The sequence below is a fragment of the Pan troglodytes genome, chromosome 12 (genome assembly GCF_028858775.2).
Source record: "Pan troglodytes isolate AG18354 chromosome 12, NHGRI_mPanTro3-v2.0_pri, whole genome shotgun sequence".
NCBI lineage: Eukaryota > Metazoa > Chordata > Mammalia > Primates > Hominidae > Pan > Pan troglodytes.
This window is the reverse complement of record NC_072410.2, coordinates 48,243,871-48,257,853: the sequence shown is the minus strand read 5'-3', so window position 1 is coordinate 48,257,853 and position 13,983 is coordinate 48,243,871. Positions and strand designations below refer to the sequence as shown.

The 13,983-nt window shown below is 55.4% G+C and overlaps 2 protein-coding genes and 1 long non-coding RNA gene across 4 annotated transcripts; 1 reads left to right on the top strand and 2 right to left on the bottom strand.

Moving 5' to 3' along the window:
* Positions 1-563: 563 nt before the first annotated feature.
* On the bottom strand, positions 564-5,792 carry LBX2 (ladybird homeobox 2). 2 transcript variants are annotated; one of them, XM_024354453.3, is made up of 2 exons: positions 5,467-5,792; positions 564-1,090 (listed from the first exon to the last, which is right to left on the bottom strand). In XM_024354453.3, exons 1-2 carry the CDS (start codon positions 5,657-5,659, stop codon positions 699-701), a joined length of 585 nt encoding a protein of 194 aa, XP_024210221.1. In that variant the 5' UTR covers positions 5,660-5,792; the 3' UTR covers positions 564-698. The 2 variants fall into 2 exon arrangements, with proteins under 2 accessions (XP_024210221.1, XP_016804328.1); XM_016948839.4 differs by lacking the exon at positions 5,467-5,792 and adding an exon at positions 2,106-2,395.
* Positions 5,793-6,207: 415 nt separating this feature from the next.
* LOC107973524 (uncharacterized) lies at positions 6,208-7,478 on the top strand. Its single transcript, XR_001715881.2, has 2 exons — positions 6,208-6,485; positions 6,658-7,478. It is a non-coding gene; the product is annotated as an uncharacterized LOC107973524 (long non-coding RNA).
* Positions 7,479-7,842: 364 nt separating this feature from the next.
* PCGF1 (polycomb group ring finger 1) lies at positions 7,843-11,844 on the bottom strand. Its single transcript, XM_515562.8, has 9 exons — positions 10,381-11,844; positions 9,847-9,952; positions 9,537-9,689; positions 8,986-9,057; positions 8,757-8,862; positions 8,542-8,575; positions 8,357-8,443; positions 8,144-8,224; positions 7,843-7,995 (listed from the first exon to the last, which is right to left on the bottom strand). The coding sequence occupies exons 1-9, from the start codon at positions 10,471-10,473 to the stop codon at positions 7,948-7,950; spliced, it is 780 nt and encodes a 259-aa protein (XP_515562.2). The 5' UTR covers positions 10,474-11,844; the 3' UTR covers positions 7,843-7,947.
* Positions 11,845-13,983: the final 2,139 nt, after the last annotated feature.

Below are 13,983 nucleotides of genomic sequence, written 5' to 3'. Positions count from 1 at the left end.
GTAGGTGGGCCAAGGCCCCACTGTCTTGCACTCAGGCCCGGTGACTTCCCCTTGGTAGATTGATAAGCATCAGCTCTGAAGGCTGGCTGGATGCTGGGTCCAAAACCTGACCTCAGGGTTTTGACTTTGTAAAAATGGTGTAATTATTACCTACCTTAAAGGGTTGCTATAAGGGCTAAAGGAAACATTGCATTGAAAGCCCTGGCACAGTGCCAAGTGCGGACTCCCCATAGCACTTTACAGATTTTACTGTTTCTTGCTCCTGGCGGGCGTCTGGATAGAGGCATGGTGCGGCAGAGTCTCGACTTTATTCTCAAATATTGGGAAAGTAGCCTGGACAACATAGCGGGACCTCCTCTCTAAAAAAAAAGTTTTTTAAATTAGCCTGGGGTGGTGCTGCACGCCTGTAATGCCAGCTAGTCGGGAGGTTGAGGCAGGAGGATCGCTTGAGCCCAGGAGATCGCGGCTGCAGTGAGCGGTGATCGCTCCACCGCACTCCAGCCTGGGCGACAGAGCGAGGCCCCGTCTCAGACAACAAAACAAACTTACAAAAAAACCGGGAAAGGTGAGCGTCTGGACTGTGGGCCGGAAGAGGCCCAAGTGGACCTCCTTCCTCCACCCTGGAACTCTGGCCGGAGGCAGAGCGCGAGGTGAGGAGTCCAGGGCCCCAGAGCCCAGGATTGGCGGCGGCTTTGTCTTCAATCGTCCACCTGTATCTCCTCGTCTGACAGGTGGGGCCGGGAGTCAGGGCCGGCAGGGCCGAGGCAGAAGCCGGGATCTGGAGCGCCCTCGGGCAGTGCTAAGCTGCACAGGACTTCCGGGGACAACGCGCGTAGCGAGGCGACGTCGGCGCGCATCTCCTCCACGTCGCGCTTGAGCTTGGCTCGCCGGTTCTGGAACCAAGTGACCACCTGCGCGTTGGCCAGGCCGAGTCGCGTAGCTAGCCCGTCTCGCTCGGACGGCGCCAGGTACTTCTGGAAGACGAAGCGCCGCTCCAGCTCCAGCACCTGTTGCGCGGTGAACGCAGTGCGTGACTTGCGCCGTTTGCGGCCGAAGGGACCAGGGCCCAGCGCGTCCGGACCTACCCGCCCTGTAGGGATAGGGAGGGGGTCAGTTTCCAGCCTCCGGGAATCAGGCTGGGCCTGGAAAGAAAAGTTGGGGGTGGGGTCGGGCCGGTGGCGGTGGGGGAAGTAGAGGGAGAGCCAGGAAGGCGGACGGAGACCAGAACTGTGATCCCTTATCGGGAGTCAGGCCCAGGTGGGGATATGGGGCGCAAAGCGGGCTGGCCACAGGGGTGCGAAAGGCAGCGGGCTGAAGGCATATTGTAGGGGCAAGGAAGTGAAGGAAGGGAGGGATGATTCAGAGGTGCAGGGTCAAACCTTCTGGGGTGGAGCCTTTGAGGCTTTTAGGAGCCTCAGGCTGAGCAGGCTATAAGTTGAGGGTGACATCAGAGGCGAGTAAGAGTCAGGGCAGCCGACCCAGCGTGGTGGTGGTAACAGGACTTAGATCATGCCCTTCCATGGATCGGGTCGGGCATTCGGTTTACAGTTCGTTAGTGACACCAGAGCCCGCTCCTCCGGTCCCAAAGGGAGATAATGAGGTACAGAGAGCGAGAAAAGGCAGAGTGCGGAGTCCCGCGCCCAGTGCTGCGCCAAGGGCTTTCTGCTCCTTGACTCCCCTCGAGAAGAGAGTGGCTTGGAGCGGAGCTTGGTCACCCGGAGAGACTCGACTCTCCAGCGCTTTCTGTGCCGCCTTTGCAGGCTCACTCGTTTACCGCCTGCGGCTGAAGCCTTTTGTCTCTTTCTCTCCTGCCTTTCTCTATCGCGATTGCCCCGCCTACAGGGAACAGAGCAACAGGTCGCTCAGTTGGCGACGGTCTGCCCTTTTTCCTTGGCACTGGCGGCCTTCCGGAGCCGCCGCGGAACCTAGGGACTAACGGAGGAGAGGTGAGAAGTCGCAGGTGCGAGTCCTGGCACGTGGGCTGAGGACAGGGGACGGATTAGGGTGGGTGGCCTGGGCTGGGACAAAGGTTTGAGACGGGGAACCAGGAGGAGAGAGGTGAGGAAAAGGCTAAGTCAGAGTCCGCGACCTTGCCGGCTCTATACCTTCAGAGGGCTGCAGAGCGCGCGCGTCAAGTCCGCGGAAAGTTTTACTAGTCAGCTCCTCCAGCGCGCACAGCGGCGACGTTGGACCCGGACCCGACTCTGGAAGCTGCGGCGCAGAGGGTGCTCGGGGGACCATGCGCGGGGCTAGGATGTCTGCGATGCTTAAGAGTGTCCGGGGTGTTCGGGGCTCGCGTCCCGCGTTCATGGTCGGCCGGGCTGGGGCGGTCCGGCTGTCCGCTGCGCTAGGCTCCGCAACCGCCTGGGCCCCAGCGCTCGGCTCCCAATCCGGGCCCCCAGCCTCGGACCCGCCCCCGGCTCTGGGCCCGAGTCCCGTGTGCCCCTCCTCCTGCGCCCCCACCTCTCCACCCCGGGCCGCGGTGGATCTGGAGCTCCTAGATGTCCGGGGAGGGTATTTCTACAGGCTGGGGCAGGCGCGGAGAGCAGAAGCCGACCAAACTACCCACCAGAGCAGGGCCACGGGGCTGCTCCGCGCTGCGGGGCGCTGCACCGTGCACAGTCAGGCCGGGCCATACCTCCAGACGCTGTATGCCGCCGACTCCCCGCCTAGCTGCCGCTCTGGCTCATAAACTAGTAGACGATAAAATGGCCTTCTCTGGCCCCAGCGGCTGGGGATTTGCAAAGTTCTGAGGAAGGCTATCAGGGCTGACTGTGCTGGGATCTCTGATCCCAGCTAGGACCTCAGTCTCCTAACCTGGCTCCCTCTTCCCCACCCCACCCCTGAGAAACGTTGTTTCTGGTCCTGACGGCTGGAAGTGATTAGTGCTGCATGGGTCGGGGGCGCAACACTTGGGAGGACCTGGCCTGGCGGAGCGACTGCAACTGGGAATAGTGGGGATGCCACGAAGAAGCAAGCACAGGTGAATGGACCCGAGGCTGCCCCACCTGACGAAATCAGAACACACAGAGAAGCTGCCGGGAGACCCGGGCCGCAGGAGAGAAGACCCAGGGAACTCCCAGCTGGTGCAACTTCCCAGGAGGGGTCTTTGTCAGTGAGGACTGGCAAAATCAGTCGATTTTGTCTGTCTTTATCTTCTTTTTATTAAGCTCCCATAGTTCAGGTATGTATGGTTTCCCCAGCCTGCAGAGGCTCAGAAACTGCCAAGGGGAGCAAGGTGCCCTGACCAGAGAGGGGTCACTCCCCATAGAAGAGAGACTTGAAGGGCAGACTTCACAGACCCAGCTGGATCTTGGGACATTCCTGACAACCCAGGAATGACAGGCATTCCTGACAACCCAGGTACTAACTGTGAGGCCTGGTATACTCATTCCTATTTAATCTGGGCCCTTTTTATCTGCCACACTTATTCTGGTTCTGGGCTCATACCTGGGTAAGCACCCACAGCCCTCCTTTGTAGGAAGAAGGCAGCTCAGGGACAGTGGGGCCTCAGCAGTGGAGGCCCAGCAGGGTATGGGTTTTGTTCCTACATTCCACCCCAAACAGCTGGAGGATTCACACCTTAGAGGCAGGGAAGCCCTGCCACTCCTGAGGAGCTTGCTGCTTTGCTGCCCAGGGAAGTCAGAAACTGATGTGCTTCTAGCTTTTTAAAACAGTGTCAGGAAAAACCAGGCCAGTCCCTCCTGGACTGTCCATTATGTCACTTTCCTTGTAGACCCCTGCATCTCCCACCATCTGTGCAGTGTCCACCTGTCTATTCCCTGGGGCAACTGCTGCATGCAATTGGGGTTCCCTAAACAGGGCTTAGGAGATCCAAGGCACCTGGGCCAAAGACTCCTTGACAAAGATGGGAAGGCACCTTGATAGGGTCTTCTTGGTAAAGAGCTCACTCCAACAACCCCCCTCCCCCACCCGCAACATTCACATAATGCCCTCCTGGAAAGCTGAGCAACACACTTAAAGGCTGATGGGCCACTGCTGGATCAAAGAGCAGAGCCAGGCCATGGTGGAAAGCTGAGCTGCCTCAGGACGTTGTTAAATGGTTATTAATGGTGAGGGGCAGGGGAGGGCCTGGAGAGATCTTCGGGCTACAGGCCTCAGCCCTGGAAACCATCCTAGTGGTTTCACTTAATGTGCAATAAAGCAGCTCTCTGGAGGCAGCAGGAACTGCCCCACTGCATCCCAGGCATGTCACCAAGCAGATGCTGCAACCTTCACTCATGCATCCTCTGTGGCTTTTGTGTCTGTCTCTACCTCTGCTCTCAATTACTTACGTGTGTCAGTGAGGAGTGTGGAGCTCTGCTGATGGGCCTGTGCCTCACAGCCCCTTCCATCTCTCCCGCCTAGTTCTCCCCTCTGCAGCTGGGCTCAGGTACTGGGATTGGACAGCTCCTAAACATGAGTTTGGGGGAGGAGATGGAAGTGGAGAGTAGCAAAGGGAGGAGGCCCAGGACAGCAGAGGCCCCTCTAAGGTCGTCAAAGCAGCCAGGGACTAGTCCAGGGGATCGTGGGGCCACAGGAGGGGACTTTTCTCAGTACTGGAACTCGAGCTGGGGCGAAATCGGATCCACAGAGAGGGGTAGGAGGGTGAGTGATTAATGAGGAAGATTAAGAGATTAAAACTTGTTCTGGGTTGGGGAGGGGACACTCACTCGGCTGTCCTATAGGTTACCCCCCACCCCAGCTTGGAAGCACAGAAGCTCCTGGGTGCTCGCCTCTTCCCACCCGCGGGTAGAACCCTCCCTGTTCACGATCCTTCTCAAGAGATGCACGGAGGCCAGCCTTCACCGCTGGCCCCGCGGGGCCAACGGTTTTCCTTTTCAGGCAGTCTCTTGTGTTTCCCACCTTCTCAGATTCCTTTGATTGTCCATTCAGACATTTCGGGGCCCTGCGCTCCCTCCCCTTGTAGAGATCCCCACATTCCAAATTCGCTGTATTGGGAAGGCACCCCATTCCCGCTTAAGGATGCTTCCTCACACCTCCCCTTTCAGATTTCCCATTCTCACCCCTCAGCCCTACCCCCACCTTATCTTGCACCCACACACCCCATCGGCGGGTTCCTCCACCCCGGGCCGCCCCCGCTCGACCCCGTTCCCCACTGGTGGCACGGAGGCCTGCTCAATAAACGACCTTTAGTCTCGGATTGCCTGGCCCGGACATTCCGCTGAATTCTGTGAATGTGTAGCAGGGTTGGAGGACCCTCGGAATAACCCCCTTGGGGAGGTGGACAAGGACAATCTCAGCGAAGAGCTTGCTCCCCTCCTCCCCACCCTTAGGAAACGTCCGTGAACCGGAGTGAGAGGGAAGTGGGAGTTCAGGGAGCAAAGTCCAGGCGGAGGAGCGTGAGGCGGGGCTTCCGTCGGTCCCGCACACTTCTGGGATTGTTTTCTCTTTCAGAAAGCGCTACTGCGGAGTGAACCGGTCCTTATATCTTAGTTTTGTGACTTTGGGGGCGGCAGGCCTGTGAGTTGTTTTCCGCCCTGGACGCTGTTTTGCAAAGATCTCTGCGCGCCCACCGCCACCCTCCCGGGCGTGCGGGCCGGGAAGCAGCCAGCGGTGGGAAACTCCGACGCCCTCCTCGACACTTTTCTCCCCCCAACTCCCCAAGACTCACTTCTAGGGAAGTCCTTTTTCCCATCAAGCCCTGGGAAAGACTGGCCAGGCTGAGAGAGGGACCCGTCCTCCTCTGTGCCAAAGGCGGGAGCAAATCCTGGTGCTGTCGCCTTTGGATGTGAGTCCTGGAAATGGCGGGGGTGAGGAAGGTGGGCAGGGGCAAGATTTGGCCCTCAGGCGAGAACCGACGCCTTGTCCCGGAAGCGCAGCACGGCTGAGTGCGTCCGGGGGTGCAGACGGCGCTCTGGGGTGGTCCTGCCGCCACCTCTCCTTTGACTCAGGAGCGCCGCGCCGCGTCCGGGCGCGTTCTCAGTCGCGCGAAGCCAGAGAGGACCCTGGGCGTGATTCTCCCTCCCTGGCACAGACGGAGACCCGAGTGACCCCGGGGTCCGGGTGGGCGTGGGGAATGGACCCATAGACCCGGGACGAGCGGCGCGGAGCCCGCAGCTGGCCAGCTTCAGCCACCTTGGGAGACGCAGTGCAGCTGCCGCTGCTGACAGATAAGACCAAGGCTCGGCTGGGCCCCACCCCAGATCCGGCCTGAGCGACTTCCGCGCTGCTCGGTCTCAAGGCGTGAGTCACCAAGGGCAAGTCCCGTGACTTGGTCCTCAGGGTCTCCGGCCTCGGCACATTAATCTTCAGACCCGGCTTTTTCGACGCCGAGCTGCCGCCCAGCCCCAATGGCAGGGCCTTCCAGGGAGTCCCAGTCAGACTGCTCCCCAGCTCCCGCAGCTGCTCGGTTCCTGCAAAGCCCCCGGGAGCGTTTCTACTCTCCCCTGAGCCCACGCCATCCCGTCACTCCTAGGAAACTTTTCGCGCAGAAACTCTTGGAGAACAGCCCCGGTCGCCAGGTACTCGCCCGCCCGGACCGCAAAGCCCACAGAGCTTCAATTCGCAGGAAGGGGAGTGGGGAGCCCTGAGCTGGGGTGTTCCTGGAAGAGGTCGGGGAGCGGGGGGAGAGGCATTCCAGGCTGGAGGCCTGGAAACGTTTGGAAGCTTTGCTAACCTTGGAGACCATGTCAGGAAAGAAGCGTACCCAGGCCGTCTGCGGTGTGCCCACCCCGATCCCCATCAGTGCCCCACGCACTCGAGCTCTTCCTCGGCGTCTGCAGCCTCTTCATCCGCGCGGAGAGGCGGAGGTCTCCCAGAAACAGAGTCCGACTGTGGCACCCCAGAGCGTCCAATGCGAGCTCAGGCCTTTCTCGCAAGTCTGGAGTTTTCTTAACCAGTTGAGGCCGCCTTCGCTGTACTCACTCCCTGCCTCCCACCCCATCTTCTGCCACCCGACCTCCATCTTTGATGGTTAGCGCCTTCAGCCCTCAACAGCTTCGCACAACCAACCCCTAGAAGCCGTGGAGTCAGACCGGCCAGGGTGGGACCTAGGTTTTAACTCGGGTTCTGGCTACACACGCTGCGCCTCCATACAGTTTGTCCCAGATTTGGCAGCAGGCCGGCTACCTTCAGGAACTCTTTGCTTTGGCTTCTGTCTGTTCCTGTCTGTTGGGCAAGTTTCTAGCTACCCCACTGAGAGAACCATAGAACAAGGACCCTGGCATGGCATACAGACAAGGAATGTTTGCTGAATTAATGGAGCTGGTGCCTTGCAGCTTCCCTTTTGTTCCTTGAAGTTGCCCTTGCTCTCCTCCACATCAGCTCCCTCTCCTCCTCAGCTACTTATTCCCCACCCTGGCTTCTTCTAGTCTCAGTCCCCAAGTACTTGCTGAATCCTGTATGGACAGCCTAAGCCTCCATTTCTGACAATTCCTGTGGCCCCACTCCATTTGTTTTTTAGACTTCTCCCTCCTTTTTGTCCCCATCCCCCAAGTTATAAAACTATAATGCAATTCTTTGGATTTTTCTTTAAAAAATCACACTTGTTCAATCCTGCAGCAGCCACTGTCCAACTGTAGCCTTCTCACCACCGCTGAATTAGGAAACCTCCTAACAGGCCCGCACCCGCACTGTATGCTGCAGCATACAAAGACAGCTGAGAGCTCCCCTCCAGGAAACCTTCCCATCACCAAAAGGAGTGGTGTGGGAGGCCTGGTTTCACACATATAGGGATCCTCTACCCTTCTCCTTTGGCAAGACATTGAGGGCCCATGGCCATAGAGGACACGCCCTTCTTCACAATGAAACTCAGAGGATTTTTGAAGAAGGCAGGACACAGCATGAGTGTGAGGCAGGAAGAATAAGGCAGAAGAGAGATGCTTTTTAAAAGTTTTTATTTCAAAAAATAAAGCTGCAGTTCATTTCACATAAATATCTGGGGAGGGAAGGGGAGTGGGATGGGATGGGGTGGGGGCTTGGCCCCTACCTCCTCTTCTCTTTCACACTGTATTGTAAAAGCAAAGGGGATGGCTAAGGAGAGAATGAGGAAGTAGTAGTCAGTGGGGAGTGTTCTTATATTATTCAAAGGGCCCCTCAGCCCACCCTTCCCCTGAGGACTGTAGGATGGTTGGGGGGAGTCTGAAGGGGGTGTGATGCCAGTGAGGGTGGCCTGGCTTACCTTGCCGAACCAGCGGGAGAGCCATATCTGCTTCATTGTCATGTGATCAGGGAGAACTTCATTGTCAAAAAGGAGCTGCACCTAGGAGGGAGATGGGGACATAATTTTAGGAACTTTCTGGCAGGTCAAAAACTACCCTGGTCCACCCTAGACTCTGTCCCTCCTTTCTTAGCCCCTTCTCCCCCTCAAGAAACCTACTGTGGGACTACTCACATGCTGAGGGTTTAGCATCAAGCGGTGACACAGGACCCTCCGGAGATGGCGTACCTCAGCTCTAACAGAACATCGGACATACTTGTTCTGGGAGCAGGGAGGGGAGGGAAGAGGGCAAGGTGTGTGAGGGAAGGACCATGGGAGGTGAGTCTCCTTAGAGAGGCCCTCCCCTCAGCCCTTCTCACCTGCAGGACGCTTTTATTCTTGTCTTTGCCAGAACTGGGGGGAAATAGACACAGGTTAGGGAACCCTATCTTTCCTCCTCTCCCCCACCCAGAGCCATGATATACTCTCTTCAAGGGGATAGGCACTCACTCACTGCTCAGCCTCTCCCCTAGACCCTCCCTGGCTCTGGGTCATTGGCACTGTCACCTCCTGCAACCCCTGACCTTCTCCTCACCTCAGCCGCTCCAGGCACAGGTTCAGCTGCTCATCATAGCGATAGTAGTGGGCTTTAGAGTGGTCAAAGCTGCTGAAGGGGAGGCCGAGGTTGCTCAGTGCTGGCTCTGAGAAAGATAGGGTAGTGAGGTGGCTGGTGGCACACATTCCATACTCCTCTTTCCCCAGAGAGCAAAACTGGTCAAGAAGAATGCTCTGGGGGCTTTACTGTCCCGCGGCCAAGGACATACCTTCCCCAGTGGGCTGGGTGACCCGGTCCAAACCTCGGGACTGGTAGAATTCCCGAATCCGTTTCTCTTCACCTAGAAGAAGGTGAAGTATGAGAATAAAGTATTAGCCCTTCGGGGCCGGGCGCGGTGGCTCACGCCTGTAATCCCAGCACTTTGGGAGGCAGAGGTGGGCAGATCATGAAGTCAGGAGATTGAGACCATCCTGGCTAACATGGTGAAACCCCGTCTCTACTAAAAAATACAAAAAATTAGCTGGGCATGGTGGTGGGCGCCTGTAGCCCCAGCTACTCAGGAGGCTGAGGCAGGAGAATGGCATGAATCCAGGAGGTGGAGCTTGCAGTGAGCTGAGATTGCGCCACTGCACTCCAGCCTGGGCAAGACTCCGTCTCAAAAAAAGAAAAAAAAGAATAAAGTATTAGCCCTTCCTCACTTTTTGTCCTTCCCTCATCTTTGGCCTTCTGCCTACGTGAGTCCTACCAAACCCATCATCTCAAGCTGCCACTCAGCAATTAGTCCTCAAGAGGCCCCTCAAAGTCAGGTTGGTGACTCACTGTCTTGCAAGCCAGGCACCAGCTTATACACGATGTCCTGCATGACCCGGTCCAGTTTGAGGTTGAGCAGTGGCTGTGTCTCGTGGATCTTAATGTTGCACATGGGGCAGTACTTGCTAGTTTGGAGGTACTTCACAATACAACTCTTGCAGACTGCAGGAAAAGAAAAGCAGATTCTCAGGCCCTCTGGAAACTGGATTCATGGGCTGGGTGGGGTGCCTGGATGCGTGAGGCAGGCCACACAGAAGCTGGCAGTCAGCTTGGTGAAGACTAGGGACTGGAAGAACTAGGCAGTCTCCAAGGCACTCACAAGTATGAAGACACTCTGTGATGGTGGTGGCATCCACGAAGTAGCCGGCGCATAGGCAGCAAACAATGTGTTCATTCAAGTCTTTGATCTTCACTCGAACCTCCTCCTGAAGATACACCCTCCGTCACCAATCATCCACCCTCAAACCCCAACCCGTGCGCCTTCCCACCTTGGGGGTCGCCTCCTTCATCACACTAGACGGCCAAGCCCCGCGCCCTGCGCCATCAGCCGGGGATTAGCTCCTGGGGGCTGGCACTCCCCCTCCGCCCAGCAGAGGGCTCCGCGCACAGCGGGGGCTTCCCTCACGTGGACTCGCCTGACCCTCCTTTCCCAGGGGAGACTACACAACGTCGGCGACACAATGCGCAGGCGTCCTAACCGGAGTTTGGCAACCCGATCGCAACCACGCAGGCGCACTGGGCACTCTGTCTCTGCGCAGGCGCACTGGGCGCCCGGCCAGCCACCGCCCGTCCTTTAGCCCGCCCCAATTCGCACCGCTGGCCGACCACAGCAGTAACCCTGCCGCCCTTGCACCTCGTTCCGTAGCGGGTCCATCTTGTACACTGACTGGAGCTGGTTCCGAAGCCTCATCGCGATCGCAATCTGGCCCCCCTGAGGAGACGCCATCTTAAAGGCTGATCCCAGCCGGCCACTTCCGGTGCCGCCTGCAGGGCGGGACTTGTCTCCCAGCAACGAGGTTCTAGGTCTTTTCGGATTCGCTCACCCTCTGTAAGGCCCCGCCCACGTCCCTTTCTCCCCGTGTGCTCACCTGAGCCCCACCGGCCCCTCCCCTGCTCAATCCGTAATTAAGGAGTTGGGGGGGGAGCGTAGGGAAGGGTCCTATCTCTTCAACCTCCTGTAGAAATCATCATAATAGGCCCTACGCGACCTCAAGACTAACTTTTGGAGCCTGCGAAAGACTGCCCCCTCCTACCCCCAAAGGCCTGGCAGTCTGTGCCCGCTACCCGCTCAGGGTCGTCGGTCTTCTGTGACGACGACCCTGCTGAAGAAGCCCCTCCTGGGTCCTCTCCTCGTAATGCCGCCCTGTCGGCGTCCGCGTAGCGGAGCTTCGTCCAGATGGCGGGTCTTCTCCCGGCTTCACGGAGGGAGTTTCTCGGGCTTTGCAGAGTCTCGGAGAGGGTGCCGGGGGATGGGGAGTGAGAGACCCCCAGGGACTTGGTAGTGATCTTATTCCCCCATTCTCCCCCTGCTGCCGGGGATGGGGGGGGCAGGCCCTGGTTAATGATGATGATTTAATCATCGGCGCCTGCGGAGGCCTGGGACAGACTAATGCAGAGCAGATGCCGAAGGAGGAGGGGAGGACGACTAGGACACTGCCACACACAGACAGGCTTAGGCAGCGAGCGCCTGTAGTAGCATAGGCCCAGTCCCGCACTTGGGGACTACGCGGGGTGCTCGCTCGAGAGCTCTACACCGCCGGCCCTGGGTACTTAAAAAGGGATAAATTTGCTATGAGGTATTAACATCAAATGCAACTGGAGATACGAGAAGGGAGAGATTCCAATGGAGACCTCAAAAAAGGCTTTCTGGAGAAAGTGGGACTTTGGGCACAATTTAGACTTGGGGGAGGGGGTGGAAGTGTGGTGAAATAGAAAGGCCGTGGAGGGGAATGACCAGAGGACAGGAAGGTCAAGATGTAGATTTGAGAGTGGTAATAGAAAAAGCAGGGCCATAAAGAGTTGCGATTTTTAGCCTGAGGGCAATTGGGAGCTAGCGGACTTTTTTGAAGGGAGGTTATCCTGTGAAAGCGACATTTTTGTTCATTTCTCTTCAGAGTGAATTGAAGTGAATATGCAGCAAGAAGTTATGAGATTAGTGATTAATCAATTATTCGTTACAGCCCCTGTTTACCTACTTCCCTGGTCCGAGCCACTATCATCTGTCCTCTGTAGTGGCCTCTTGACTGTTTTCCTTGAGTCCCCCTTCGTCTGTTCTCAACATCACAGTTCAGTGCTATGTTTCTCAGAGCTAGTGATTCTGATAAAACATGAAACACAAAGGACAAAGGACAATTTTTGAGATGTGGATATGTTTATTATTTTTATGGTGATGATGGTATCATGGGTATATACATATGTCAAAACTTATCAAATTGTACACTTCAAATATCTGCAGTTTATATGTCCATTATACTTCAAGAAAGCTATTAAAAATAAAGTTGAAAAATTAGGTTGTTCCTTTTTTACGTTTAAAACCTGTTGAGAGCTTCCCTTTTCAATCAGAATGAAAGTCAAAGTCTCAGAGTGGCGTGCAAGGGCCTGCATAGTCTCTTCAGATACACCAGGATATCCTTCCACTGTGTCCCCAACTTGAAATGCTTAGGTATCCAAAATGGCTCCCTCCTTCTTTCAGGTCTTTACTCATGAGGCTGCTGTAATCACTCTAGATGAATAACAACTCACCCACCCTTTCACTTCCTTGCTTTTTTTTTTTCTGGTTAGCACTTATTAGCATTCTATCATTTATTATTATTTAATATACATTTCTAATATATATTATATTTTCTAGTTATTTTCAGAAAATATTTTCTAGAAAACTTATTTCCTAGTTTTTCATCTGCCTTTTCCACTAGACTATAAGCTTCTCAGTGGCAAGGATTTTTTTCCTCTGTTGTGTTCACAGATATAGCTCCAGTGCCAGATGCATAGTCGGTGTTCAATAAAACTTTTCTGGATGAATACATGAATGAATCCAAGTGGTGGTGATGACAGCCTCGATTAGGGTTTTAGCAATGGCAATGGAAATGAAGGGCTGTATCTGAAACAGTTCAAAGGAAAGTATAATAGGAGGAAGTAGCCAAGAACCTGGCTTGGTAGGCCTGGGTAAGAGGGTGAATGAAGAGCTTTGGAGGGAAGCATGTCCTCCAGCCTGCTGGACTTAAGGTGGCTGCAGGGAAGCAGGGGGAGCTTGTCAGAAGGCTAGGAGAGTGAGCGGTGGGGCTGAAGTGTCAGAACAAGGGATGGAGGTCTCAGAGTTATCTGGCTGGATATGAGAGTTGGGACTTTTGGAATGGGTGAAACTTGAGCAGATGAAGAGATAAAGAAAGCTTAAGGCCTGGTGCAGTGGCTAATGCCTGTAATTCCAGCACTTTGGGAGGCTGAGGCAGGTGGATACTTGAGCCCAGGAGTTGGAGACCAGCCTGGGCAACATGGTGGGACTCCGTCACTACAAAAAGTACAAAAATTAGCCTGGCATGGTGGCGCGTACCTGTAGTCCCAGCTACTTGGAAGGCTGACGTAGGAAGATTGCTCGAGCCTGGGAGGTTGAGGCAGCAGTGAACCGTGATAATGCTACTGCACTCCAGCCTGAGCGACAGAGTGAGATCCCATGTCTTAAAAAAAAAAAAAAAGAGGCCGGGCGCGGTGGCTCACGCCTGTAATCCCAGCACTTTGGGAGGCCGAGGCGGGCGGATCACGAGGTCAGGAGATCGAGACCATCCTGGCTAACACGGTGAAACCCCGTCTCTACTAAAAATACAAAAAATTAGCCGGGCGTGGTGGCGGGCGCCTGTAGTCCCAGCTACTCGGGAGGCTGAGGCAGGAGAATGGCGTGAACCCGGGAGGCGGAGCTTGCAGTGAGCCGAGATCGCGCCACTGCACTCCAGCCTGGGCGACAGAGCGAGACTCCGTCTCAAAAAAAAAAAAAAAAAAAAAAAAAAAAAAAAAGAAAGAAAAGAAAAAAGAAAGCTTAAGTCTGAGCTCTGAAGAATCCTCACAGTCTTCAGTGGAAGAAGTAAAATCAGTGGAGGAAAAACATAAGCAGTGACTACGAAAGTCCAAAGATGTGGAATAAGATATTACAGAAGCAAAAAGAAGGGACACTTCAAAAAATAACTGATGACCAGCAAAGTAAAACATGTCAGGGAAGTCCTGGAGGAGGGATACTGAACACTGGAGCTCTCTGAGAAAGGGTTACTATAATGAAGGCAGCTTGCACTGAGTTAAAACAAGAATAAATCATGATGAAATGGAGGCAGCAGGCATGAAGTAAAAAGGAAAGGAAAAGCATGATCTCTCTTGAAGACTCAGGCAAAGATTTTGTCCAGATGATAAAGATCTGAGACAGCTGAGGGGTAGGAAAGACTAAGTTGATGAGAGCCACGGACACACAGGACAT